Consider the following 26,879-nt stretch of genomic DNA (forward strand, 5'->3'; position numbering starts at 1 on the left):
AGCTCCTCTTCTTCCCCCCTTATTTATTCCTTTGTTTAATAATTTTTTTTTTTTTTTTTTTTTTTTTTTTTTTTTTTTTTTTTTTTGTGGTGCTGGGGATCGAACCCAGGAACCCAGGGCCTTGTGCTTTCAAGGCAAGCACTCTACCGACTGAGCTATCTCTCCAGCCCTAATAACTTTCTTAAAAGTAGAGGTGTCTGGAGGCTGGAGTTGTAGCTCCAGCACGTGTGAGGCACTGGGTTCGATCCTCAGCACCACTTAAAATAAATAAATAAAATAAAGGTATTGTGTCCATCTACAAAGAAAAAAAAAATTAGAGGTGTCTATGTCAGGTGCAAGATGCCTCAGGAATTTAGTGTGACCCTCAGCAACTTAGAAAAACCCTGTCTCAAAATAAAAAGAGCTGGGCATGTAGCTCAGTGGTAAGGTGCCCTGGGTTCAACCCCCAGTACTTAAAATAAAACAAAACAAAACAAACAAAACCCACAAACCAACCAACCAACCAACAAACAAACAAAAAAAAAACACAGGTGTTTAACAGAGACACATTGACCTAGTCACTCCATCATTTATTTACAGTACTCATTTCCTGTCCTGAAATTGGAAAGCAAGATATTTTAAATGTAAATTTCCTGTAGTGTCCTCCAGGTGCTCCCACTTTTTCTCTTGTCCTAACCAAGAAATACCAAGTGTTTTGATGGTTCTGTGACCTGACCAACTGCATGCTTTCCCCTGAAGGCTTGAACCCAAGCCAGGGCCTTCAATATTCCCAGAAACTAGTAAAGGTATTTAGGTAAAAAACACTGAAAGAAACTAGCCTAGACCGTAAGCCAAATTCCTTAAATCCTCATATAAACCCCATACCCTGATTTCCTTGTTATGATCATACGTAGGTAGAACATCTTTCTCTTGTAGTTCGTAATTAGGACACAGCAGTGGCGGGGACCATTTCTGCCATGCTGCTTGACAAGGTCCGAGCCTGAGGAAGGGCTTGGCAAGGCCACCATTCCAGGAAACTGCCGCTGTCATCCCTCCTGGGAATTGGGTGTTTTCTTGTAATCATACTTATAACTATGCAACTGTAAATCATATTCCCTGGATAGTTGTAATAAGAATTTAACCTCAGTGAGTCTGCGGAGTTTGGAGGAGGATGAAGAATGCTGTAAAAAATGTACTATATTACACATAAGTTTGAAAGTACAGAGTTTGAGGAGTTCTTCAGAAAACTACAGTTACAAGAATTGCTTGCTCCTATGCTGACCACACCTGCTCCGGTTAATGCTTTACCAGCAAAATAGCCTGACAAACAAAACAGGAGACTTCTTGTCCCCACAGTGCAAGGACCGCCCTACTTAGCTTACAGGATTGGGGTATATTTGTGGTATTCACCTAGAGGGAAACAAGCAAATAATCCCACAGATCCACCTCTTCCCTATACAGGAATATACAGTGAAAACAAATAATTAATATTAATGGTAAATGAACTAATGTCGAACATTATTATTTGTCCTTCCCTCAAAGGCTTGGATGTCAAGGGCCACCCTGGAAATGTAGGACTAAAGAACAAAGAAATGGCATAAGCAAACAACTAGAAAAATATTAAGATCAAATGCCCTCATCTCATGTTAACTGGTTAAGTAGTCTTTGCTGGCTTAGGTCTCACATATGTATCACAATAGGTAGAGAATGAATCAATGACATAAAGAATAAAAGGATAAAATTAAGTACTCACACTGATTGTTTGGCAGTAAATAACCTAACTTAGTCTTAACTGAGCTTGTTTAGGTAATAGAGTAGACCTTTAAGGTTAAATCAAAAACATAATAATATGAGCTAAAGATTAAGCGCATGCTTTGCTAAGCAGTTCGGTAAATTTAGCTTAAAACAAAAAAGAGTCATTATACTGACATTAGGTCTGACACCAAAGGGAATACAAAGGCCAGTAGGATGAAAAGAGGAAAATATCTTTCACTGTAATATGCTTATGTGAGTAACTTTAATATAGAAAGTTGACCTTAATGTACCCGCTCTGTGTTAGATACCTGCTGGAAAGTGTGGTTAATGACAAATCTTGTGGTAATTTCTCTATAACTTGTATCTTGTTTAATCCTGCTTTACTTAATAGTATAAAAGAAGAGCTAAAATAATCTGAGCAGCACTTACTTCAAGTTGCTCCAGGGGTTCCAGTTGATCCTCTGTGCTGACTCCACCCATCCTTCCAGGAACCTGCGAGTTGCTGGGGCTGGCTCCTGGCAAGGCAGCCCACTCAGTAGGCAAGTCCCCTAATAAATGCCTTGGATTGATCACCCTAGCACCTAGCGATTTCATTGTAACTAGCCTCATTTCCAAAGATTTGGAGTACTCCCTTGTGGATCTCCTATTGCATTTGGGGGGCAACTTCAGCCTCTCATTCAGTCAAGAAGAAACATTTCCCATTTGTAACTTACTGTTCCCTGCCCTCCTTCCAGGGCAATTTGTGTGTCCTAGAAGGAAGGGCTGGAAGTATATTGAATGGGGATTAATTAGTAAATCACCTTTTTGCCAAGGAAAAAAAATGCCAGACAAAAAAACAAGGGTCCCATAAGGTAGCAGTACTGGCTAAGCACTTATGATAGCCCTTACTGGTTCATATTTCTAGACTTGTAGGGAAATAGCTACTTGAAAATCTTTACAATTCACATTTACTTTTTTTGGTATCAGGGGCTCACTAAGTTGCTGAGGCTTTGATCTTCCTTCCTCAGCTTCCTGAATCACTGGGACTCAGGCATGCGCCATCCCATCTGCCTCTCACACTTGCATTTTAATTGAGGAGTAGCTGTACATCTACCTCCAACCCAAACAGGGAGGCTTCAGACCACACTGCTCCTATGTATCCTGTTGGGCATATGCTGACATCCTGAGCCATGTTCTAAGGCTAGGTTAAGTCACTGCATCCCTGGGGACCAAAAAGTGAGTACAGCTCATTGTTAAATACAATGACCCAGAAGTCAGCAGCTAGGTCTGTCGCTGAGGTTGTGAGATTTGGCCAAGTTTCTAGGCCTCATATTTCTGGGATTCTTCTTTGTAAAATGGAGATAACAATATTATCTTTCTGTAAATGAAGTCCCTTAATTAAATTCAAGAGAAGAAAGTTGACTTGAGGAAAAATTCTCTTTCCTTACTTGTATCTTTGCCTAAGTAATAGTTTTCTAAAGATTAGAGGCTTCTAATAAAAATTCTTAAGTGCCATCAGGATCTACTTGGAGCTGTGAATAGGGTTAGATAATGTCAAGACACTTACAACTTGGTGACAGCTGTGAAAAGGGTTATGGTGAAGTACCTAACAGGGGCACTGGTCCAGTGGTCGAATAGATGACATTGGAATTGAGATCTGGAGGATGATGTTAAGGGAAGCATACTGGTAGAGGGCAGAAAACATTTGCAAAAGCCTGGGGCAGGGGACAGCAGGGCGCATTCAAGGGACAAAGAGAAGATCTCAGAAGAGGTGAGTACGGTAAAGTGCTCTTATAATTCAACTGGAGAGGAAAGCAGGAATTAGACAATACAGGGCTTAGGCCGCAGTTTGGATTTTGAGCGTGAGGAACACGGTTTTTGTTTTCCACCTGTTTCAGCACTTGCCTGGTAGAGTAGTGGAGCTCAAGATTTGGTGAATTATTTTACCCTAAAAATAATGGGAACTCCCTTTTATGAAGAGAACTGAAATAATTACATTTTTCGCATCTGTAAAATGGGGATAAAGGTCATTGCTGCAAGCATTGTGAGGTAATGCGCATTAAGCGTTTAGGCGGCGCCCATCAGTAGGAGCAGAGTTATTGGTTAAACGGTATCACGACTCTTCCTAGACCTTGGGTTGTTCTGAATGGCCGTCTAGAAGTGTGTTGGGCTTGGGTAGTGTTGCCAAGTGCACGGTGACACTGCTGGTTTAGGGAGGCCGAGGTGGGGATGAGTTACTCCTAGAATTGCTGAGAGCAGGTCCGTCCTCGCTTGGCATTCCCACCCGGCCCCGCCCTGTCACTAGACTTGGCCCCTCCCCCTGCTCCGCGCTGCGGCTGCGCTGTTGGTGCCATTTTCTACCGCGGGCTATTGCTGTGTCGCGGTCCCTGAGCTTCTTGTGAACATTCCCCAGCTCCACCATGTGGAGCCGATACCCCCGCCGCTCCGGGTTGGTGGCTTGTGGGGTGGAAGAGCTACGCCGCCGCCGGCGGGAGCGGGAGGCAGGTGCGGGCTGGCGAGGAAGCACCGGGGTGGGAGGGTGGCGGTCCGAAATGGGGGGAGGCGATCCTCGGCTATGAGCCGCGGGTTCTGGGTCCTCGTCGCCCCTCACGCACTGAGCCGCTTGTATTCCCAGCACTGCGGAAGGCGCGGAGGGAGCAGCAACTGGTCAGCAAGAGGCTGCTAAGAGAAGAAGCTCCGGAGGAAGCCAGAGGGGAATGTGTGGCGGCGGTTCTGGGAGAAGCCGAGGTGAGCGGGCTGGCAGGACAGGGTTCGCGCTGCAGTCCCTTGCAGGTGGACGCCAAACCCCGGCGAGTGTTGGAGGTCTGCCTGCCTTATACCTGAACGCTATCCACTCTACATCTCCATCTAGTGGGTCAAACCAGAAATAGGGGAATCACCCTGCACCATAAATTGTCCCTCCTCTCTACATCAACCCATTGTCAAGTCCTAGCCGTTTTTACCTCTTAAAGAGCTCTGGAGTTTTTACATACCTCGCCATCGCATTTATCACCACCTTCTTTGAATATTACAGCAGCCTCCTAAAAGCTTCTACATTTGCCACCCTAAGTGCATCTTTTAAAAACAGAGATCAGAATCCTTCCTGTGACCCGAAAAGCCCAGCATGATCTAACCTCTGCCTACCTCCAGCCTTATCAGCTTATTCATCCCAACTACGGTCCCCTTTTCGTTTCCTGGAACAATATACCAATTCCTTTCCTGCTTCAAGAACTTCGTATCTGCTGTATCTAAAATGGGTCCCTTTTGGTGTTCTGTTTTGGCAACTTTTTTTTTGTTTTGTTTTTTCAAAATATTAATCATTATCTAATTTGCATGTTTATTGCCTCTCCAAGTAGACTCTAAATCCACAAGATCCTAAACCCTATCTTATATGCCATCATTGAAAACCCAGATGGCAGACAAGTGTTTTGGCATGCCTGATTTCCCAGTGACTTAGGAGGCTGAGGCAGGAGGATCACAAGTTCAAGGCTGGCCTTGGCAACTTAGACCCTATCTCAAAAATAAATAAAAAGGGCTGGAGATGTAGCCTAGTAGAGTGTCTCTGGCTTCAATCCCCAGTACTGGAGGGAAAAAAGAAAAAACTCAAATGACTCTACAATATATGAAATATTGATGTCCAGTATTTATTGAATGAATAAATGAAATACATTCAGCAAGCATTAGAGTATGCCTTGTGTTTGTATTGCCCTTGCTTACATAGATAGTTAACAAAGCAATTAACACCTAGGCTATACTGCTTATTCATTGTGTGCTTACTTTATGCCAGGACAAGGTAGTAGGCATTGAGGTACACAAAGATGAAAAGTTCTTTTCTTTGAAGTGCTCACAGAACATTGAAGGAGACAGTTGTGATACCACCTATCATAATGGAAGGAGGCTCAAGAGAAACTCTTCAGTCTGTGGAAGGAAGCCAGAAAGAGCCAACTTCCCTGAGGCAGTGATAAGCATGAATCTGAAGGGAGTGGGAATCTGGAGAGAGCACTCCAGGCAGAGGGAATAGATGTGCAAAAGCTTGGAAGCATTAAAACAAATACCAGGTGTTCCTGGGATGTAGGTTGGGTGGGGAGAATGGCTGGAGGGGTAGGTTTTGTTAGGCTGAGGGGTTTGAATGTTACATTGAAATAACCTTGTGAGAAGGCAGACTAGATGCTGTCATTCTCATTTTTCAGGTGAGGAATCTGAGGTTCAGGTCCCTTGTAGGGTATGTGGCAGGGTGAGTACTGTTTTTGGTGGTGCTGGGGATCGAACCCAGGGCCTTGTGCTTGCAAGGCAAGCACTCTACCAACTGAGCTATCTCCCTAGGCCCTGGATCTCAGCTCTTTATTCCCTGCCTGTGTGCTCCCTTGCAAGATTGGTGTGTATTAGCTATGTTAGTATTAATGACAAGCTTTAGGGATGGTGTCATATTAAAGGCCTCACAGGTGAAGTGGGCAGAGAGGATCTCAGGACTTGCTTCCTGGCTGTTGTGTGTTCTCTTTTTGTTCTGGGCTTCAGGTCCAGCAGTTCTTGCGGCTAGCTCAGAGGGGTACAGAGGAAAAGGAGAGAGAAAAGGCTCTGGTCAGTCTTCGTCAAGGCTTACAGCACCCTGAGACGCAACAAATCTTCATCAGGTCCGTGCAGGTGATACAGGTCAGCTGGGGCTCTGAGGGGACAGACATTGTAAAGGGAATGGAGCACATGTTTAACAGGTCTCTGGTGTTCACTCATGTAGGCTGGAGGGCAGCATGCGGACCTTGGTTGGGCTCCTGACCAGCAACAGAGCCCTGCTGCAGCTTGAGGCAGCTCGGTGCCTGCATGAGCTTTCTCATTCTGAGCAGTCTGCGGTGGCTGAGGCCTGCCTGCCAGCTACTTCCTACCTTCTCACCTACCTTTCCGGTCACAGCTCAGACTTCATAGTAAGCCCTGTACTCTCCTACCTTGCTCTGAGCTTACAATTTAAAATTGTGCTTTTGGGGCCAGGCATGGCGGCACACACCTGTAATCCCAGCAACTCAGGAGGTCACAGCAGAAGGATTGCAGGTTCGAGGCCAGCTTCAAGCAACATAATGAGATCCTAAGCAACTAGTGAGACCCTGTCTCAGGGATGTGGCTCAGTGATTTGAGTGCCTGGGTTCAATCCCTGGTACCAAAAACAAATAAATTGTGTCTTTTGGGTCCAATTTGAGCTGGGATGTAGGAGAAAGGGGGGGGGGACAAAAACAAGAAGAACCCCCGCTTCCCCTGATGCCCACAGCAACATGTATACCCATCATTTACCTACCTTTGTAAGCTTTAAGAACCAGACTGTTCCATCTTTCTCATCCATCCCTGGCTTGGCATGAGATGAATGCAGCCCTGTGCTTTTGTTGACTGCTCTCAGGAGCTGTGTCTGTATACACTGGGGAATCTGATCGTGGAGAGTGAGGTTGTGAGACGGCAGCTCCTGCCACAGGGCATTGTTCCAGCCTTGGCTGCCTGCATCCAGGTTAGTGTCTTTTTTTTTTTCTTCCCTGGGCAAGCCTCCTGTCACTGCTCTTTGCATGCTTCATTGGCTTTGGTTGGGTAGCTCCAGCCTCTGCTCGGTGAAGGGGCTGAGTCTCAGGATACCTTATGACCCAGCTTCCAGAGACAGATTTTACTGTCTACTTCTAGTCCCCCCACGTGGCTGTGCTGGAAGCCCTTGGATATGCCTTGTCCCAGCTTCTGCAGGCTAAGGAAGCTCCAGAGAAGATCATTCCGTGAGTAAAATTATGTCTCTGCTTGTGTAGCCAGAGTTGATGTTCTTGGTAGTATAACCCATGGATGATCATATCTGATTTTCAAAACTGTCGCAAGTTTTAACTTTTCTGTGTCTGACTAGGAAGAGCCTTGGGTTTGGACACTTTGCCTCTTGCTAAAAGGATTTGGGAAGAACCGTTGGCATCTTATGATTCCTACTCACAGCTCTTCTGTTGGCAGCTCTATCCTGGACTCCCTCCTTCCCCAGCACATGCTGCGACTGATGCAACCTGGCCCAAAGCTGAACCCTGGGGTTGCTGTGGAGTTTGCCTGGTGCCTTCACTACATCATCTGTAGGTAACACAGGCCAATTGGGAAAATGCCAGAATTCCAGGGAATGGGCTCCCTTCCATGATACTTAAGCCTTTGAACTTCAGGTTTTAGAATTGCTGTAATGAGTTTTCATCCTTCTGTGGTCCTCTCTTTTGCCCAGGAGACCCACAGACCTAGGCTGTTTCCCAGTTTAAAGGTGGGATTACCTGGATAGTGACTGCTTGCTTCCTGTTGCGCAGCCAGGTCAATAATACCCTGCTCATCACCCATGGGGCTCTGTCTACTCTGGGGATGCTGTTGTTGGACTTGGCTGGGGCTGTCCAGAGAACAGAGGAGGCAGGACTGGAGCTGGTAGGTTAAAAGAACAGGTAGAGAGTTGGAGCTGTAGCTCAATGATACTACACTTGCCTAGCATGTGCAAGGCCCTATGTTATATCCCCAGTGAACAAAACCCAAGAATAGTGTGGTAGACATTTTCATATTCTTTTCTTCTTGTGCTCGGATAACCCCTTCCTCCTCAAACCTGACCTTCAACTTGTCTTTGCAGCTCGCATGCCCTGTGCTCCGGTGTCTAAGCAACCTGCTGACAGAGGTGGCAGTAGAGGCTATGGGAGGGCAGATGCAACTCAAAGATGAACGTATTGTGGCAGCGTTATTTATCCTCTTCCAGTTCTTCCTTCAGAAACAGCCCAGTCTGCTTCCGGAGGGCCTATGGCTCCTCAATAATCTCACTGGTATGTGCCACAATCTTCCCAGGCCTGGAACTTTATTTTTTTATGGTAATAGGGATTGAATCCAGGGCCTTGCATGTGCTAGACAAGCACTCTACCACTGAGCTACACCCCCAGTCCCTATTTTAAAATTTTACTTTTCATTTATTTAATTTTTAAGAATTTTTTTAGTCGTCAGTGGATCTTTTTATTTTATTTATTTATTTGTGGTGCTGAGGATAGAACCCAGTGCCTCACACATGCCAGGCAAGTGCTGTACCACTGAGCCACAACTCTAGCCCTCATTTATTTTATCACCACCAAAATGTGTATTAAAACCAATGCAGGAGCCGGGTATGGTGGCACACACTTGTCATTCCAGTGGCTTGGGAGTTGAGACAGGAGGATGGCAAGTTCAAATCCAGCTTCAGTCACTTAGACCCTGTCTCAAAATAAAAAAATAAAAAAGGCTGGGGAAGTGACTCAGTGGCTAAGCACCCTGGGTTTAATCCCTGGTACCAAAAAAACAAATAAAAAAACAAAGCAGAAACAACCAAAGCAGGAGGGAACAGAGCTGTTAGGAAGCCAAATGCTGATGAGAGGATGGGGCAACTGGGTGAGGTGGCGCATACCTTTGATCCCAGTGGCTCAGGAGGCTGAGGCAGGAGGATCATGAGTTCAAAGCCAGCCTCAGCAAAAGCGAGGTACTAAGCAATTCAGTGAGACCCTATCTCTAAATAAAATACAAATTTGGGCTGGGGATGTGGCACAGTAGTCAAGTGCCCCTGAGGTCAATCCCCTGTACCCCCCCAAAAAAGAGAATGGGGCAGAGCATTGTGGGGCTGGGCATTTTCAAATATAAGAGGGGCCCCTGCAGTCTGGGCTGGGGGATACCCTTTACCTACCCCTCCTGCCCACTGTCAGTGAAGATCTGCACTTAGCCTCTCCCACTTCATAATCATCTTGCAGGGATCCTGAAATGACTGCCTGGAGAGGGTCCACCCCTTTACCTACCATGACTGTCAGGCATTCTTCCTTTCCAATTTTCCCAGTAAATAAATTGTCCCAGTTTGTTCGTGGTGGGTTGAAAGAATAGTTCAGAAATCCCTGTCCTTGCAGGTATAGGGAAGTGAGATATCAGCCTCATACCCCTTTCATCCTTCACTTGTTTCCCAGGATTAGCAAAGAGGCCTCAAATAGTAAATAAGGCTCTATTAAGGCTTCAGTCAGAAACACTTTTAAAACAGAAGCACTCTCACTGTCCTTCAAACCCAGCCAGGCCTCTGTCTGATCTAGTCAGTATACAGGATTGTGGGGAGAAGTGGTTACCCTGTCCTCATGAGCAAGGAGACAAAGTGCAGTTAAAACCCCTTACCATGTGCACACATGGACTTAAGTACACACGGTGACAGAATGGGGTGTGTCTGTAATACACACAGATTTGCTCATGTTAATTTCCTTCTATATACACGTATGCTTACACACCATACTCCAAGTACACATCTGTGGGGTGTTGGGTATGCACATAAACACATCAAAAATAAGGAATCCTCTTCCTGACTCATTCAGTCTCCTGCTCATATCCCAACTCCAGAGCCAGAAACCCTATGGGATAGAGGGGGTATAAATTAAACTTTCAGTCAGGTCAGGAGAAGGGGGCTGCAGGATGAAGACATGGTAGGCATCTCAGTGAGACCCTGGCTTTTCTAAGCCCTTTCAGAAATTCAGGGGCTCAGGTTCCCAGTCATAGGTTTCTGTAACCCTTGCCTTCCTGGGGAGATGAGAGTGGTAGTCTGGTAGGACCTTGTGATGAGGAGCAACAGCTGTTGAATTCAAAGGACGTCAAATTCCTGTACACGCTCCAGGAGTGAGTTGGCACCATCATCAGGGATAGGTATTCCTTATCCAGGAGACCCTTGAGATCACTTATCTGGAGCAGCACTTCTTCAGACTGAGTAAGGCTTAGACCTTTAGACATAAGGAATACTTCCTCATGGCCCAGGTTAAGTGGATAGGATTTGGGGGAACAGTGGTTCAGGCCCAAGTTTAAGGTGTTTCATACTGACATTTTCCCTTACAGCAAACAGTCCTACTTTGTGTACCTCCTTGCTCTCCTTGGATCTGATTGAGCCCCTTTTGCAGCTGTTGCCACTATCTAATGTGGTTAGTGTACTGGTATGTATTTGGGTTATGAGTCTAAGACCTGCTGGTCAAATTATAAACAAAAACAATCCTGAACCCTCAGAAGGGGTAGCTGAGAGCTGACAGGTGGTGTGGTGTGATTTCAGAGGTAGACCAGTTTAGGTAAGTTCCCAAATTGGATTAATGCACTTTCCCACCTTATGCTTCAGTCTCACTTATACTGGGGTAATAGTACCTTGTGGGGATTACAGTATATGTATATGAAAGAACCAGGCACAGTGCCTAGGTATGTGGTCAGCACCATGTATATTCTAAGATCTTTGGTTTTCATCTTTTTGGGGACTGAATACATGTCTCTCCACAGGTGCTCACAGTTCTTTGCAATGTTGCAGAGAAGGGTCCAGCTTACTGCCGGCAGCTGTGGCCAGGACCCCTGCTCTCCTGCTTGCTGAAAACACTGGCCCTCTCTGATACGGAAGTAGTAGGCCAAAGTTTGGAGCTGCTGCAGCTGCTTTTCCTGTATCAGCCAGAGGTAGATTTCTGGCCCTGGGCTCTGAAAGTCTCCCTAGCTCAGAAACCTCTTGTCTCACCATAGTTCCTTTACCTTATAGTCCTAATTATAGTTGCTTTTCTGGGTTGGGCTAGCCCATTGTGAGCTGCAAGTTAGAACTCATCATCTGTTGGCAGTGCACCCTCTTCCAAGAAGTGGAACCCATGAGGTTTAGGGCATAGGAATTCAGGTGTTTATTTTTATTTTTTTTCCCTGCCCCCAGGCTGTCCAGGCCTTCCTGCAGCAATCAGGGCTGCAGGCTCTGGAAAGGCATCAGGAGGAGGCCCAGCTTCAGGATCGGGTGCATGCTCTCCAGCAGATAGCTCTTCATGGCTGACCTGGCTTCTCAATGTCACACATTATCCTGCCCGCCAAGCATCTTTTCTCATTTTCTTTTAGGGGTAAACAATGGGGTCTTTGGGGTATTAGGATCATCATGAGGTCTCACGCTCTTTGCTCCTGCACCTAAGCCAAGATCTTTGGAGCCCAGTTGCTCCTGTTTTTACCCAGCACTGCCCAGAGGGGACTCTCTGGCCCATTTATTCTGGGGGCCCTGGAGCACTCCTCTCCCTGCCCCCTCTTTTGAGATGGGGTCTTATTGTGTTTCCCAGCCTGGTCTCAAATTCCAAGTGCTCCTCCTGCTTCACCCAAATAGCTGGATTAGAGATGTGTGCCACTGCACCTGGCTCAGCTGGTGGCTTTTGATAAGAATAAAGCTTTATTTTTATATTAAACTGCTTTGCCTCAGTGGTTGTGCAATAACGGGTATAAGGTAAAATAAAAACAAGAACAGTCTGAGGCAGCATTTTACAGCACAAGCTTTATAAGAAACGGGGAACACATTTTTGCACATTCAGTCCAACAGAGTTCAGACTCTGGCGCTCTTGCTCATACACTTCTGTAGAGACTTCAAGCTTTGCCACTTAGCACATTCTCCAGGGCTCTGGTTACCTGATCAGCACTGAAATTGTTCAAAGAGACATTCTTCTCTTGCCCAAATGCTGAGGGGAAGAGAGAAAGAGGTGGAGGTGGCTAGTATGTACCATGCAGAGTGGGACTACCAAGGTGGATTTGGTATGTATAGAATTAATCCAGTGAATTTCTAGCATAACATATGGCATGATACACTGAAGTTACTTATGTTTGTCTCCCTTTTTAGTCTACTGCTTTAGCAGGATATAATTACACCCTATGATTAAAATGCTACCATTCAGTAGTATAAATATTTACTGCATGCTTACTGTGTTTCAGACAACATGGTAAGAAATTTCTGGACTGTAATAAAGTAGTGTGAACTGGAATAAAGTAGCATGACTAAAGGGGCTGAGGTAATGTTACACAACTGGTCAGGGAATGCCTTTTTGAGGCGGTAATTTATATTCGACCTACAATAACAACAACCTGAATAGTAAGAAGAAACCAGCCATGGAAGTCTGGGAGAGGTGCAGTCTAGAAAAATGGGGGCAAATATAAGGGCTCAACCCTGTTATATATTAGCTGCATAATTTTAGGTATGTTCCATAAAGTGATTGTTTTCTAATTTCTGCAATGAGGAAAAAAAGGAATTAACGCCCTCAAATGATTCATGAAGATTAAACGAGTTAGGCAGGTAAGCACTCTGCACAGCCTCTTAAAACTAAGTGATCAACATTACTGAGATCTTCACACAGTTGGGATCCTCACTGGTCACAAGTAATTTGGAAGAACCTACGTCGAGGCTAACTAGCAAGTCTAACAAGCCCATTATAACTACAAAACTCCCGGTCCCTAGGCGGGACCCGGGTAGCCCCCATAGAGATGTTGTAAGCGTTATATAACCCTGCAAATGTTAATTTCTTCATTGGCAATAGCAGACTCAAGTTGGAATTCTACCCTTTCCACATGTTTTTGCGTGACCTTGGACAGCCCCTTTGCTCGAACCTGGTACCTACACCGGGGTCCCACATTCCCAGCGACCCGTACTCACCGTAGCGGGCCCAGAGCTTGGGCTGCACATCGGAGCATTCCCGGATTAGAATGGGCAGACCGGGGTTCGCCTTCTTCAGTGTCACATAGTGTTTCTCGATGAAGTCCCTACGGGGCCGGAGAGAGCGCCGCGCGTGCTGGGGCACTAGCTTCCCCACACGCCCGGGAGGTCGAGGTCATGACCCCGGCGTCCCGGAGCCCTCCCGCCTCACCACGCTGCGCCTCACCTGACGCCCTGGCTGCCGGGCGAGCGCTGGCATAAGTGGATGCGAATCTCACGCAGGCCCAGCTTTACCCCAACTGCTCCACCGGCCGCGACCGCTGCCATCTTAGCTAGTACTCAAGCTCCCAATCTCAGGCCTCCCAGCCAATTCTCCAGTCGGACCAATAGCGGATGCGCAACCTCCGCCATTGATTGGATAATGCGAGAAGGCGGGGTAAGTTTTAGCCAGTGACACAAAAAAGCACTGTAGACGGCAGTGAAGTTTTCCTATTTCTGTGCGTGCAGGCGTCGAGCCGTGCGAGAGGGAGGAGGCGGAAGGGCTGGGAACGCAAAGCACTGTGGTCGAGTTCCGGGGTGCACTGTGGGAAGAGGCCTGTCGCTCCTGTTTTGTTGTCCGTTTTGTTCTTGGGGACTCGGCGCTTGCTGGCGTTGAAAGACCGCGGTCGAAATGCCAGAACGAGATAGTAAGGCCGTGGCCCTCTGGTCTTTCTTTCTGGCGTCACTAGGGGAACTTGGCGCGTTGATTTTGCTACTAAGTCGGGAGAGGCCGGTTGGCCCTAAGAGAGGCCAGGCAGTTCCTGACTTCCAGACTGCCCCCAGGCTCCACTACTGCCTTAGTATCAGTGAATCCACCGCCCTCTCCACCGTCATCTGCGTACTTAACTGGATTAGTGGGTTGCAGCGATTCAGCTTTTTTTTTCCTAGTTGCTTTTTCTTTGGTGGGTGGGGAGGGGGTGTCGCTGTGTTGTCTAAGCTGCCCTTAAAACTCAATCTTTCTTCCTCAGGCTCCCAAGTTGCACGGAAAACAGGCATGCGCCGGATCTTTCATGTAGTTACTTTAGTTTTGATCTTGGGGAAAGTCTTTGCTAATCCTCTAGCGCAGGTTTAGGAGACCCTCCTTTGCTCTCGTAGCTCCTTGTATTTTCCCATTTCAGCACCTATTACATTGTATTATCACTGTCACTCTTGCCTTTCTTCTGTATTGTTCACTACTCTAATTCCAAGTTTTTGCACAGGACCTGATATTCAAGAGACTGATTAATGTCAATTCTTTTTGTTAGGTGAGCCGTTCTCCAACCCTTTGGCCCCAGATGGCCATGATGTGGATGATCCTCACTCCTTCCACCAGTGAGTATGTTGCCCTGGGACCAAGGAAACAAACAGCAGTGAGTAGGAGTGGTGATGGTGAAAGAATTGTGAATATCTTTTCAGCAAGGATGGTCAAAAATTGCATAACTTGGCCCATTATCTCTGTAAGCCTTGAATGTATCAGGCCCACTGAATAAGAGTATTAGAGGGGTAATTTTGTCAGAGAAGTTTCTAGTTTTTGAAATATATTGTTTTATTATACATTACATAGGAATTAATTCTTCTGTACAGAGTTAGAAGATTAGAAATAAGGCTAAAGTTGTCTTTTATAACCTCCCCAATTCAAGCCCATTTCTTAGAGGTAACCACTGTTAGGTATAAAGCAACCTTTCTCTCCCGCTAATTTTTCTGGGAGTTATTGAACCAAAACTGCCCCCTTACATCTAACTAACAACCACTGTTCTCTTTTCAGTGTGTACCTTTCCCTCCTATTCTTTTTAAGTACATTTGTACATATACTTAAATACCTGATGAAAAATTTTCATTGTTTTGCAATGATAAAATATTTTGCTAGTTAAAATATCTAAAATAAGGTGGTATACTGTAGCTATCATTTTGCAATTTTTTTTTTTTATTAAAACCCCACTTAATATCTTGGAGATTATTTTCACAACAGTGATAAGAATTTCCTCCTTGACCAAACTTTAGTCAAGTTCCAAGAGTCCTGTTTTTTGTTTTTGTTTTTTGTTTTTTTTTTTGCTGTGCTGGGGATCAAACCCAGGGCTTTGTGCTTGCAAGGCAAGCACTCTACCGATTGAGCTATCTCCCCAGCCCAAGAGTCCTGTTTTTGACTGGACCTTTTCCTTGACTTGCTGAGCTCAATTTTAGTGAAGAATTGTCCTTCCCTCCCCCATACCTAACCAAGATCTATTAGTAATTTTCTATAAATCCCCACTTCTGTATTAGAGTTGAAGAACGGAGTCACCAGGACAAGGAATAGCCCTAGTCAGAAGCGGACTCAAAGGAGTCTCTCTCTAGTTTGGTCAAGGAGGGAATTCTTGTCAGTATGTCAGTTAAATGATCTCTTTTTACTGTCAGTGCTGTATGTCCCACATTTAGGAAACACCATCGTAGTTTATTTAGTTACTCTGCAGTTAATGGACATTAGGTTGTTTCCAACCTTGTAATATTTTCAATTGAACCTCTTTTTTTTTTTTTTTTTTTAAAGTTGTCAATGAATCTTTTATTTTATTTATTTATATGTTGTACAGAGTCTCGAACCCAGGGTCTCACATATGCCAGGCAAGAGCTCTACCACTGGAGCCACAACTCAAGCCCTGAACTTCCTTTATAGGGTTTCTTATATACATATGACTCATTGACTGGGTTAAATATAGATAAATGGGAGTTTCTGATTCATATGATCCTTACACTTAAATTTTAATAAATACCGCCAAATTACCTTCCAAATTGGTTATACTGATTTATGTTCCTGTCAGCAGTATATGAGAATATACACTTCCCAAATTCTCACTCATACTTGATTTATCAAACTTTTTAGTAGTCAACTTTAATGTGTTGAAAGTGGCATGTCTCTGTTTCAGTTCATATTTCCCTGGTTTCTAATAAAGATAACTTTTTTTCATGTTCCTTTTACATTTCCTATTGAGTGCTATTTTTAAAAACTTCCCTATTATTTTAGGTCAAAACTTACCAATGAAGACTTCAGGAAACTTCTTATGACCCCAAGGGCTGCACCTACCTCTGCACCACCTTCTAAGTCACGTCACCATGAGTAAGTCTTCAGGTGATCTAGTCTGTCTCCATTTCCTCCCTATCCCTTTCTACTGATCCAGAATTCCTTAGGAGCTGGAAAGCCAATCCTTTTTTAAAACCTGTGGTTCCGATTTTCTTGGAAGATTGAAGCTCCAGTGATGACTGGGATGTTCAGGGTATATTCCATGGACTACTTATATTAATAGTCATTACTGGCGCAAATGTATGTGTTTATGGGTCTGTTGCAGCCCACAGACTCAAGACTTTCTGGGGGCTGATGCTTGGGGCTATATAATTTTAATAGTCCTTTAGATCTTCATGATGCTTTTTAAAATTTGGAAACTGTTTATGTATAAGTATTAATGTGGATCTCTGCCTGATTGAAACTGTCACTTTGGCCAGAATTCTAGACCAGCTTTTCTTCAGTCCTTAAGACTACTTCTTGGGATTTCTGGGGCAATATTTTACTTACAGTGAATTTCTTGTCTTTTCTAGGATGCCAAGGGAGTACAATGAGGATGAAGACCCTGCTGCACGAAGGAGAAAAAAGAAAAGGTGAAGGGGGTATAAAGAGGTGTTGGGTTTTAAGGTGGACAGTGTTTGAGGAAACCAAGTAGAGACTGGATTTTCCTTCATTGTCTTAGGTTCTCTGTTTTCTAAATGGAGAGGAGTGATAACTTTAAGATTGATGGTGTAGGGCTTTGGAGTCAGCCTATATATATATATTTTGTAGTTGTCAGTGGACTTTTTATTTTATTCATTTATACACAGTGCTGAGAATGATTGAACCCAATGCCTCACACATACTAGGCAAGCACTCTACCACTGAGTTACAGCCCCAGCCCCCTGCCTATATTTTCATCTTATCTTTATCAGTTTCCAGCCAGATAGCCTTGGGTACTTTGTTTAACCTGTAATCCACTCATTAAATCTTGGCTATTATCATTATGGATTTTTTTTTTCCAGTGGCAGTGGTATTGAGCCCAGGGGTGCTCTATACAGCCCTTTGTATTTTTTATTCTGAGACAGGTTCTCACTAATTTGCCCAACCTATTGTTGGGCTTTTGATCTTCCTATCTCAGCTTCCAGAGATTCTGGAGTCTCATGATATTACTATCATCATAATTATTATTTATGTGATATTAAACTTTCCGGACCTGTTACTTTGCTTCATTTTTCTTCTGGGGTGGACAACAAGGAATGAGATATTTTTAGCTAAAATTGAAAAGGTGCTAAAACTTCAGGGAATTTTTTTTTTTTTTTAAACATATTTCATATGGAAGAGTCTCTCATACCCACAGAGGTATATCAAAGTTTTTTAGTGATGGTTGGAGTGTCAAGATGGCATTGGAACAGTATGTCTATGAACTGGAAGAAGCCCTAATTCTTATGTTGAAGACTTATTAAGGAGTGGCTGGCAATTCTATCAGGATGTATATATTTTTTATCATGGAGAGCTGGATGAAGAGGTAGGGAAACAGACAGAGGTGGTTCTGAAGACCTTGAGATAGTAGCTTACATACCTGGCTTTCTCTGGTTACAGTTATTATGCCAAGTTACGCCAACAAGAAATTGAGAGGGAAAGAGAACTAGCAGAGAAGTACCGGGACCGGGCCAAAGAAAGGAGAGATGGTGTGAACAAAGATTATGAGGAAACAGAACTAATTAGCACCACAGCTAACTACAGAGCTGTGGGCCCCACTGCTGAAGCGTGAGTACCAAGAGGACCAAGGGGCATGCTTCCTTTAGCATCTTTGTCATATAAGCACAGTATGAACGCTTCCTCATACTAAATTTTGCTCTGGAGCTCATACTAAGCCATTTTAAGAGACTCTTGTTACCCACCAAGGACTCTTCTGATGGGGTCTTTCTTGTTTTGCAGGGACAAATCAGCTGCAGAGAAGAGAAGACAGTTGATCCAGGAATCCAAATTCTTGGGTGGTGACATGGAACACACCCATTTGGTGAAAGGCTTGGATTTTGCTCTGCTTCAAAAGGTGAGTTTTGGTTTGCAGGTGGGCAGTAATACTAAAGTGTCAGATGTTCTTGTGTGGACCTTGGTGAGGTGAGGAAGGGGACACTTGGTAGTCCAGACCATATAGTTGGGAAGGGCAAAATGTGGCCCCTCTATAGGACTAATTGTTACTAAGCCATTGAGTATCAGCCTAAAATTTATTTCCTTGGGGAAGCTTTACTTGATCATCTGGGTATCCCTCCTACTCCTCACCTCCCTTGCCCTACACCCTTGCATTATCCTTCTACTTCAAATAACAGTTATTGTACTTCATTGAAATTGCTTAATTTGTCTATCCATCCTTCTATTAGCTCCATTAGACTAAGTACAATATCTGTCTTATTTAATATTGTGTTCCTGTTTCTGGCCACAGTGTGGTATAGTGGATATTCAGTAAATGTATGTAAAGTGAATATTATCTAATCCTAGATTTCCTCTTAGGTACGAGCCGAGATTGCCAGCAAAGAGAAAGAAGAAGAGGAACTAATGGAAAAGCCCCAGAAGGAAACCAAGTAAGGGAAGGCTTGAGAGTTTAGAATACTGGATCCTAAAATAGAAGTACATTTACCCAAAGGAAAAAAAAATTTTTTTTTTGTCTTTTCAGGAAAGATGAGGATCCTGAAAACAAAATTGAATTTAAAACACGTCTGGGTGAGTACAGGTTTCTATACTAGTGATGGGCATTCTCTGTGAATTGTAGGGAATTTAATGCTCTCAGCAAGATATGCTTCGTTTTCCCTCAATCTCCTCATTTTGCTTCCAAATTAGCTAGTTCCCATGAAATATTCTTTTTTTTTTTTTTTTTTGAGTGTGTCATTATTTTTTTTTTTTTTTATTATTGTATACAAATGGGATACATGTTGTTTCTCTATTTGTACATGGAGTCAAGGCATACCATTTGTGTAATCATAAATTTACATAGGGCAATGATGTTTGATTCATTCTTTTTTTTCCCTCCCCCCCCACCCCTCCCACCCCTCTTTTCCCTCTATACAGTCCTTTCCTTCATTCTTACCACCCTCCTTATCCCTAACCCTAAACCTAACCCTAACCCTAACCCCAACCCCTCCCACCCCCCATTATATGTCCTCATCCGCTTATCAGTGAGATCATTCATCCTTTAGTTTTTTGAGATTGGCTTATCTCACTTAGCATGATATTTTCCAATTTCATCCATTTGCCTGCAGATGCTCCCATGAAATATTCTAATAGAACTCAGACCTGGATCTAGTTATTTCACCCTTATACCTTCTCAGTTAGATTGGAAGTTATTTCATGTTGGGACTTATGCATTTAAGAATGTAGCATGGAGTTGGGTTGTGGCTGGGTGGTAGAGTACTTGCCTAGTGTGCATATGCATGAGGTCATCTGTTCCATCCTTTCCAGAAAAAGGAAGAGGACTGTGGTTGTGGCTCAGTGGTAGAGCACTTGCCTAGCATGGGTGAGGCACTGGGTTTGATTCTCAGCACCACATTAAAAAATAAATAAGGATATTGTGTCCATTTGCAGCTTAAAAAAGAAGAAAGCATGGTTAGTAAACAAAAGCTTAGAATATGGAGTCAGTGTCCTGGCTTTGAGTCCTCATGATGAAATCACATTAAGTATGCGATTTTTAGGCAACTGATTTCACTTCCTGTTTGTTCACATGTGAAAGTTAATTTAATGTGTACCTCATGGGATTATTGTATGGATGAAGAAAAATGAAATGTATAGCAAGCATACTTGTAATATTGAGCATGTAGTGTAGCTATTTTTTCCATAATTGTAAGTACTACCTTAAACCTCATCCTTCTTTCTTGCAGCATCTAACACAATGTGGGCAGATAGTGCCCTTGAGAAGGCAATGTAGAAGAGTGAATGGGAACCCAGGCTTTGGAGTTAGGCCACCTGGGTCCTGTTCTTTGCTCTGTTACTTGGTAACTGTATGACTTTAGGTGAATCAGTTAAATTTTCAGCCTTGTTAGGGAATGATAATGCCCATCTTCCAGAGCTTTTGTGAGAGACTTAAGGAAGCAAAGTGTGCATTGCACTTAGCATAGCTCCTGACACAGCAAGCATTTAATAAATGACTGCTGTTATAATAGAAGGTTCTTATTGGCTACTTGCTACTTTTCCCCTCTGTGCAGGCCGCAATGTTTACCGTATGCTTTTCAAGAGCAAAGCATATGAACGGAATGAGCTATTTCTGCCAGGTCGTATGGCCTATGTGGTAGACCTGGATGATGAGTATGCTGACACGGATATCCCCACTACTCTTATCCGAAGCAAGGCTGATTGCCCCACTATGGAGGTGAGTAACTGAGTTCTAAGGGTCTGTCACGTAATCCTCAAATCTGGGAATCAGCCTCGCCTATGCTCTGTCCTTTGTTTAGCATATTACCTACTCCTTAAGCCCTCTTAAGTCTCAGTTGAATCCATTACTTTTCTTCATCTCCACCAGTAATAGTCCAGTCCAAACCACACTTTTGTAGAACTATTAAGAGAGGTTCCTTACTTTTTTTCCCCAATTCTACTTCCGTTCTGGTTTCCTTCCTATATATTACTTCTCTTTTTTTTTTTATTAATTTTTTAATTTGTTCTAATTTGTTGTATATGACAGTAGAATGCATTTATACATTTTGATAGATCATACATAAATGAGTGTAATCTCTCATTTTTATATTACTTTTTTATTAAGATGTAATTCACATACCATATAATTCATCCAAAAGAGTATAAAATTCAGTGATGTTCACTTAAGTTATATAACTGCCATAATTTTGGCATGTTTCCCTCCAGAAGGAAACCCTGTACTCTTTAGACATCCCTAGTCTCTCCATCCCAGCTTTCATTATGATTTTTACATATGGCCAAAGTGATTTTAAAATGTAAATTTTTATCTCACTATAGTTTAGAAGCTTTCTGTGGTTCCTTCTCAGGGTAAAGAGCAGAATCTTTACCATGGGCCCGTGAGCCTTTACAGCATTTGGCCTTTATAATCTCTTTTACCATGTTTCTCTATAATTCTTTAGTTATTTTGACTTTCTTGAATATTCTAGATCCAGGGCCTCTGTGCAAGTTGTTTCATCCATCTGGAATGTCTTGCCACATCTCTTTTTCTTGTCTTTAACTGGTTAACTATAACTCATCCTTTAATTTTTTAAGTGAGTAAATGTGTAAATAAAAGAGATTCCTGATGAGTGGAATAACATTCTTGCTGCTTGGGTTTACAGGCCCAGACGACACTGACCACAAATGACATTGTCATCAGCAAGCTTACCCAGATCCTTTCATACCTGAGGCAGGGTACCCGCAACAAGAAACTCAAGAAGAAGGATAAAGGTACCTAGAGGATTAGGGAGAGAAACCTTAACTCTGGAGGAACATTCAGGAATGGAACTTAGGTCTCCTGGAGCTTTTGTCTCCAGGACATTGGGAGACTCCCAGGGTGCAGATAAAAATGGGAGCAGTGGAGATTGGCAAGATGAGTATGTCCAGATTCTTTCTGCTTGACCCACTCAGAAAGCAGTGGTCAGGTTTGAAGCATGAGGAAGAGTGGGTAGCATTCATCCTAATTTTTTTTTTTTTTTTTTACTGGCAATTGAACTCAGGGGCATGTTACCATTGAGCTACATCCCTACCCCTTTTTATTATTTATTTATTTTTTGTGGTGCTGGGGATTGAACCCAGGGCCTTGTGCATGCAAGGCAAGCACTCTACCAACTGAGCTATATCCCCAGCTCCCCTTTTTATTTTTTGAGACAGGGTCTCGCTAAGTTGCCCAACCGGCCTTAAACTTGGAATTCTGCCTCACCTTTCTGAGTAGCTGGGATTATAGACATGCACTACTACACCTGGCTCTGTCCTACATTCTAAACAGAAGATGCTTGAAAGGGCATTTAGAACTGAAAAGGATGATGAAGCTAAGTGGGTATTAAGTAAGGATTGTGTTCCTGACTCCGATTTACATTGCAGGGAAGCTGGAAGAGAAGAAACCTCCTGAAGCTGACATGAAGTATGTATCTTAAACCTAACCTGAGGGACAGGGCCCTGTGTTTCTTGATTGGCATTTTGGGGAGTTGTTCGGTGGCACGATAAACTGGAGCAATGGCCAGGTTAAGTAGATGTGTATATGACTTTGACAGTTAGTGATCTCTGTTTTCCTAAGCATTTTTGAAGACATTGGGGACTATGTCCCCTCCACGACCAAGACACCTCGGGACAAGGAGAGGGAGAGATATCGGGAACGGGAGCGTGATCGGGAGAGAGACAGAGATCGGGACCGAGAAAGGGAACGAGAACGAGATCGGGAGCGCGAGCGAGAGCGGGACCGGGAGAGAGAGGAGGAAAAGAAGAGGCACAGCTACTTTGAGAAGCCAAAAGTAGATGATGAGGTGAGATATGGACTCTTGGTACCAAGTGATGGAGCTGCATCTCTCTGCCTATCCAGCCAGGTGTGGGACCCTCCTTTTATATAGGCACTTTGTGGCTCCACAACAGCACCTAGGTCAACTAATGGGTGGGTTACCTATTCTGGAAATGCAGACAAGGTGGGGCAGGGAATCAGTTTTGGAGTTGGGGGAGGGATGAGTGGGAATCTGTTAAAGTGACACTCACGTGAGTTTTTGTTTCCTTTCCAGCCAATGGATGTTGACAAAGGTGGGTCATATCCACAGCATCTCTTATTTCCTCTAACATCTCTACTTCCTCCTGGGCTGAGAGTCTGATGTAATGCTCAAAACTGGTGAGATTAGGAAACTTCCAGGTTCTGGCCTCTCATAAGAATTATGTCTTATTTCATGGAATAGGCAGGATGAGTCTGGAATTTTTCCTCATTTTCCTGGGCAATGGTAGGACATATTTGCTTTTAGATATAATTCTTCCAGCTCTGAGGTTTTAAGGAGGTGAGGCAGAAGTAGAATGTGCGGTGTTCTGGGTCTCCAACTGCCATCTTATCATAGACACTTATGAGTTGGAGTTTGGTTAAAATTTTGTTACATAAAATTCTGTGCTTTAAAAAGTTTTAATGAAGTCACAAGTTGGAAATGTGTTGATGTGTTATTGGAAAGTTTTTTTTTTTTTTTTTTTGGTGGGACTAGGGATTGATTGAATCCAGGGGTTGTTCACCTCTGAGCTATATCCTCAGGCCTTTTAATTTTGAGGCAGGGTCTTGCTGAGTTGCCAAGGCTGGGTTTGAACCTGTGAATCCCTTGTCTCAGCCTGCCAAGTTACTGGCATCATAGGTTTGTGTTACCACACCTGGCTTGTGAGATGGAGGTTGTGAGACTATCAGTTCAAAGTCTAAGCAGAGCTTTCTTTCTTCCAGGACCTGGGTCTGCCAAGGAGTTGATCAAGTCCATCAATGAAAAGTTTGCTGGGTCTTCTGGCTGGGAAGGCACAGAATCATATCCTTTATTTTAATGTTCCTGAGTTAGAGAGTTGTTCTGTTTTCAGTACAGTTCTGCCTGCCTCCCTGATCCCTCCTATCCCTACCTGCTTCCCTTATGCTGAATTTTGACAAGGATGAAACCATGCCTTGCACCTTAGAGGATCCATTCAAGCTCACAGTGTGCTTCTGAGAATTTTCATGTTGAGGTCTCCAGCCCTTGGTTCCTCTTGCTTGAAGCTTTTCTGCAAGAGGTGGATTTGCCTAGTTTATTCTTTAACATAACATATGCTGAAGAAACCAGAGGACAAAAAGCAGCTGGGCGATTTCTTTGGCATGTCCAACAGTTATGCAGAGTGCTACCCAGCCACGTATGTGGGGCCCTGTTAAGAAAGGGGGGGTGGGATGGATGACTGGAGAACAACTTGTGGGGTGAGGTAGAAATTTGATTTACTGAGATCCAAGGCTCCTTCTTACTTGGAAGAACTGTTAGGTTCTGAGTGAGGTGTGGAGGGGTGGCCTTTCCTGATGGATGGGTTTCTGGATGAAGTATGATCGTTGGGTCAGTAGCATCTGTTTAACTGCTGCTTCTCTTTAGGATGGATGACATGGCTGTGGATAGTGATGAGGAGGTGGATTATAGCAAAATGGATCAGGTATGAAGTACGAAGGATGTTTGGGACCTTTGGGTCATTACTCTTTAGCACATTTCCTTTTCCTTAGAGTTTGCACAAGATCAAGTGACATATGGCCAAAAGTCTATTCTTTTTTATTTCCTACAATAAAGTATCAGGCTTTGGTTCCTATCCTAGGCAGTAAGCAAGCATTAATATATAAATGCAATGGCCGAAGGAATTGCAGTTTTTAGAAAATAACTGAATTTTGTTATAGCCAGTTGGAAGTTTTCCTCTATCTTAAAAGTAATAATTTAAAAACAAAGTCACCATTAATTGTGGAGACATCTCATTTCCTTGTTTCCAGTGTACCTCAGTGATTTAAAAGTATGAATTAATCTACAATTATTTCATTCTGACGTTGCCAGAATTATTAGTTTTGTGACCTTCCCAAGTTCTTTTGCTCTTTGAAACTGCCTTAGTTTCTTATCTTTTTTTTAAACATAATGCCATCTTTTCTTAGCTTTTACCTTTATTTTATTTATTCATTTTTATGTGGTGCTGAGGATTGAACTCAGTGCCTGACACATGCTAGGCAAGCGCTCTACCACTGAACTACAACCCCAGCCCTAAAACTGCCTTAGTTTCTTTATCAAGAAAACAAAAATTAATTCCTTCATCACATTAAGATACATGTTTAGTGTTCAGAATAATATCTGATACACAGTGAGTAGAGAGACATTTATTATTTATTAGGGTAGGATTTATGAATGGTGGCACCTGGGATTGTAGGAGAGTCTGACTTTAATCAAGGACTAAAATTCTTTTTCTGTTTCCTTCTTCATCTGCTTATACTTTCCTACTATAGGGTAACAAAAAAGGGCCCTTAGGCCGCTGGGACTTTGATACCCAGGAAGAATACAGCGAGTATATGAATAACAAGGAAGCTTTGCCCAAGTGAGTTGGTACTAAGTATGGGTAGGGAGTGAGGAGAGGGGTATGGAACCTTGTTCCTGCTATCCAACCTCTAATGCCTTCTTATCCCAATGGATCTTTTCAGGGCTGCATTCCAGTACGGCATCAAGATGTCTGAAGGAAGGAAAACCAGGCGCTTCAAGGAGACCAATGACAAGGCAGAGCTTGATCGACAGTGGAAGAAGATTAGTGCAGTAAGTGGGATTGTCCCTCAGGTGGGAGTGTTTCAACTGGGAGAAGATACTGTCTCATAGATCCAAGAACAAGCAGGGGGTTGAAGAGCCATGTAAGTGAGAGGCAGGTTATTAGCCTTGAATCTCCAGTGAACTTAGTTGGCCGCATGACCATAGACTCACTGTTCTTTTTGCAGATCATTGAGAAGAGGAAGAAGATGGAAGCTGATGGGTGAGCAGCAGCATTCTTCCTTTGTGGGACCAGGTGGGAATTGTTCAGTGTATTCATCTTATACTGACCTATTTTTCCTTCCATTACAGGGTTGAAGTGAAAAGACCAAAATACTAATCTCCAGTTCTAACTGGAGAATCTTCATATGGATGTTATCCCTATTATTTTCTTTCTACAATTCCTAGGATGGTTGCAAGATGTCTTTTTGTGAATGTATATAAAATTTTATTGTGTAACCATTTGGTTCCATTAAAATTGGTTAACCTGCTATCTTCTCTGTGTTGAACATCTTTACTCTCGGACCCCCCAGGACACCAAGAAGGCTAGTTCTACTGGTTATATAAAATCATACCCAGAAAGTCATATCACTCCTTCCTGAGCTGTAGTTCTAGAATCCTAGATAGTAAGGATGATTATTAGCCAGAGGGCCCTGTGGAGAAGAGAAGAATATCTCTCACTGGATGGGCAAGAAGTAGAGGAATAGAAGTATGATTGGTCTCAAATATCAGATTTAGTTCTGTCTGGGAGGTTAGTCCCAGAGAAGAGATTCACAGGGGATTAAGATCATCAGGATGGGCTGCTTGATGTCAAAGCTATATGGGGCTGGGCTTTTGCTAGAGGCATCATGAAAATGGGAAGAAAAACCTTACAAGTCTTAGGGGTAAAACTTAGGGGAAGAAAAACTTTTCGTGAGTTTATGTCCTGGGAGTTTTAATAATGTGGAGTGAAAATGACTACCTCCTTGGCTGCAGAAATAAGCCTTAGGGGTAAAATTGATATACCCAGGTCTGCAGGTACAGAAATTCCTGTCATAGTGCAGAAGGTTTTGGTGCCCTTCATCACCATGAAAAGTTTGCCAATGTCTGGGGTGGGCCTACTGGCCTTTCTGCTCATTGCCAGCACTTTGGTGTGCTGGTTATCATTAAGGGTCATCCATTTCTTGATGCCAAACTGTCACTGCCTATCCTGAGCTCAAGGTGTGTGGGTTCACCACCTCCAAGGTAATCTCCAGTCACCTTAACCATTGCCTTTGATCATTTCACCTTGATGGAAAAGGGCACTTTGTTGTCTTGCAGTGCTGAGGATTGAATCCAGGGCTTCTTGCATGTTAGGCAAGTGCTCTACCACTGAGTCCTGGGAGAGGGCTTTTGAGGAAGCCAGTTGTGTCAATGGCATCTAAGAGGCTGAAATTGGGTCCTGTCTTCAACAGCACCTAGAATGACTAATTTCAGATAAATGACAGTTGAGGGCTTCAGTACTAATTAAGAAAAATGTCAGAGGCATGGC

At 43.5% G+C, this 26,879-nt stretch overlaps 3 protein-coding genes and 1 long non-coding RNA gene across 9 annotated transcripts; 2 read left to right on the forward strand and 2 right to left on the reverse strand.

Moving 5' to 3' along the window:
• Positions 1-4,068: 4,068 nt before the first annotated feature.
• On the forward strand, positions 4,069-11,900 carry Tmco6 (transmembrane and coiled-coil domains 6). 6 transcript variants are annotated; one of them, XM_047555477.1, is made up of 12 exons: positions 4,069-4,218; positions 4,349-4,461; positions 6,229-6,344; positions 6,446-6,629; positions 7,094-7,198; positions 7,366-7,451; positions 7,672-7,788; positions 8,004-8,115; positions 8,312-8,498; positions 10,555-10,649; positions 10,981-11,148; positions 11,390-11,900. In XM_047555477.1, exons 1-12 carry the CDS (start codon positions 4,134-4,136, stop codon positions 11,501-11,503), a joined length of 1,482 nt encoding a protein of 493 aa, XP_047411433.1. In that variant the 5' UTR covers positions 4,069-4,133; the 3' UTR covers positions 11,504-11,900. The 6 variants fall into 6 exon arrangements, with proteins under 6 accessions (XP_047411433.1, XP_047411434.1, XP_047411435.1 ...); XM_047555478.1 differs by lacking the exon at positions 6,446-6,629 and having other exon boundaries at positions 6,229-6,363; XM_047555479.1 differs by lacking the exons at positions 6,229-6,344; positions 6,446-6,629.
• On the reverse strand, positions 5,341-8,624 carry LOC124986770 (uncharacterized). Its single transcript, XR_007109085.1, has 3 exons — positions 7,971-8,624; positions 6,995-7,120; positions 5,341-6,376 (listed from the first exon to the last, which is right to left on the reverse strand). It is a non-coding gene; the product is annotated as an uncharacterized LOC124986770 (long non-coding RNA).
• A 67-nt stretch (positions 11,901-11,967) lies between the features above and the next one.
• Positions 11,968-13,642, reverse strand: Ndufa2 (NADH:ubiquinone oxidoreductase subunit A2). The gene is made up of 3 exons (XM_047555484.1): positions 13,359-13,642; positions 13,133-13,239; positions 11,968-12,167 (listed from the first exon to the last, which is right to left on the reverse strand). The coding sequence occupies exons 1-3, from the start codon at positions 13,457-13,459 to the stop codon at positions 12,076-12,078; spliced, it is 300 nt and encodes a 99-aa protein (XP_047411440.1). The 5' UTR covers positions 13,460-13,642; the 3' UTR covers positions 11,968-12,075.
• A 25-nt stretch (positions 13,643-13,667) lies between these two features.
• Ik (IK cytokine) lies at positions 13,668-25,860 on the forward strand. Its single transcript, XM_047555476.1, has 20 exons — positions 13,668-13,818; positions 14,416-14,482; positions 16,146-16,238; positions 16,715-16,774; positions 17,763-17,930; positions 18,102-18,216; positions 18,675-18,745; positions 18,838-18,884; positions 20,360-20,523; positions 21,446-21,554; positions 22,188-22,227; positions 22,381-22,606; positions 22,853-22,871; positions 23,539-23,617; positions 23,889-23,969; positions 24,197-24,254; positions 25,081-25,169; positions 25,273-25,381; positions 25,558-25,592; positions 25,682-25,860. The coding sequence occupies exons 1-20, from the start codon at positions 13,803-13,805 to the stop codon at positions 25,707-25,709; spliced, it is 1,674 nt and encodes a 557-aa protein (XP_047411432.1). The 5' UTR covers positions 13,668-13,802; the 3' UTR covers positions 25,710-25,860.
• Positions 25,861-26,879: the final 1,019 nt, after the last annotated feature.

The sequence above is a fragment of the Sciurus carolinensis genome, chromosome 6 (genome assembly GCF_902686445.1).
Source record: "Sciurus carolinensis chromosome 6, mSciCar1.2, whole genome shotgun sequence".
Taxonomy (NCBI): Eukaryota; Metazoa; Chordata; class Mammalia; order Rodentia; family Sciuridae; genus Sciurus; species Sciurus carolinensis.

What these genes read in the sequence shown, in the direction of transcription:
- Tmco6 (XM_047555477.1), top strand. Translation starts at nt 4,134, where the DNA reads ATGTGGAGCCGATACCCCCGCCGCTCCGGGTTGGTGGCTTGTGGGGTG. An exon ending in ACGCAACAAATCTTCATCAG is followed by an intron (nt 6,345 to 6,445) that starts GTCCGTGCAGGT and finishes TCACTCATGTAG; the next exon opens with GCTGGAGGGCAGCATGCGGA. An exon ending in TTTTCCTGTATCAGCCAGAG is followed by an intron (nt 11,149 to 11,389) that starts GTAGATTTCTGG and finishes CCCTGCCCCCAG; the next exon opens with GCTGTCCAGGCCTTCCTGCA.
- Ndufa2 (XM_047555484.1), bottom strand. Translation starts at nt 13,459, where the DNA reads ATGGCAGCGGTCGCGGCCGGTGGAGCAGTTGGGGTAAAGCTGGGCCTG. An exon ending in CCCGGCAGCCAGGGCGTCAG is followed by an intron (nt 13,240 to 13,358) that starts GTGAGGCGCAGC and finishes CCGGCCCCGTAG; the next exon opens with GGACTTCATCGAGAAACACT. An exon ending in CAAGCTCTGGGCCCGCTACG is followed by an intron (nt 12,168 to 13,132) that starts GTGAGTACGGGT and finishes TCTTCCCCTCAG; the next exon opens with CATTTGGGCAAGAGAAGAAT.
- Ik (XM_047555476.1), top strand. An exon ending in GTGGGCCCCACTGCTGAAGC is followed by an intron (nt 17,931 to 18,101) that starts GTGAGTACCAAG and finishes CTTGTTTTGCAG; the next exon opens with GGACAAATCAGCTGCAGAGA. An exon ending in CTGATTGCCCCACTATGGAG is followed by an intron (nt 20,524 to 21,445) that starts GTGAGTAACTGA and finishes TTGGGTTTACAG; the next exon opens with GCCCAGACGACACTGACCAC.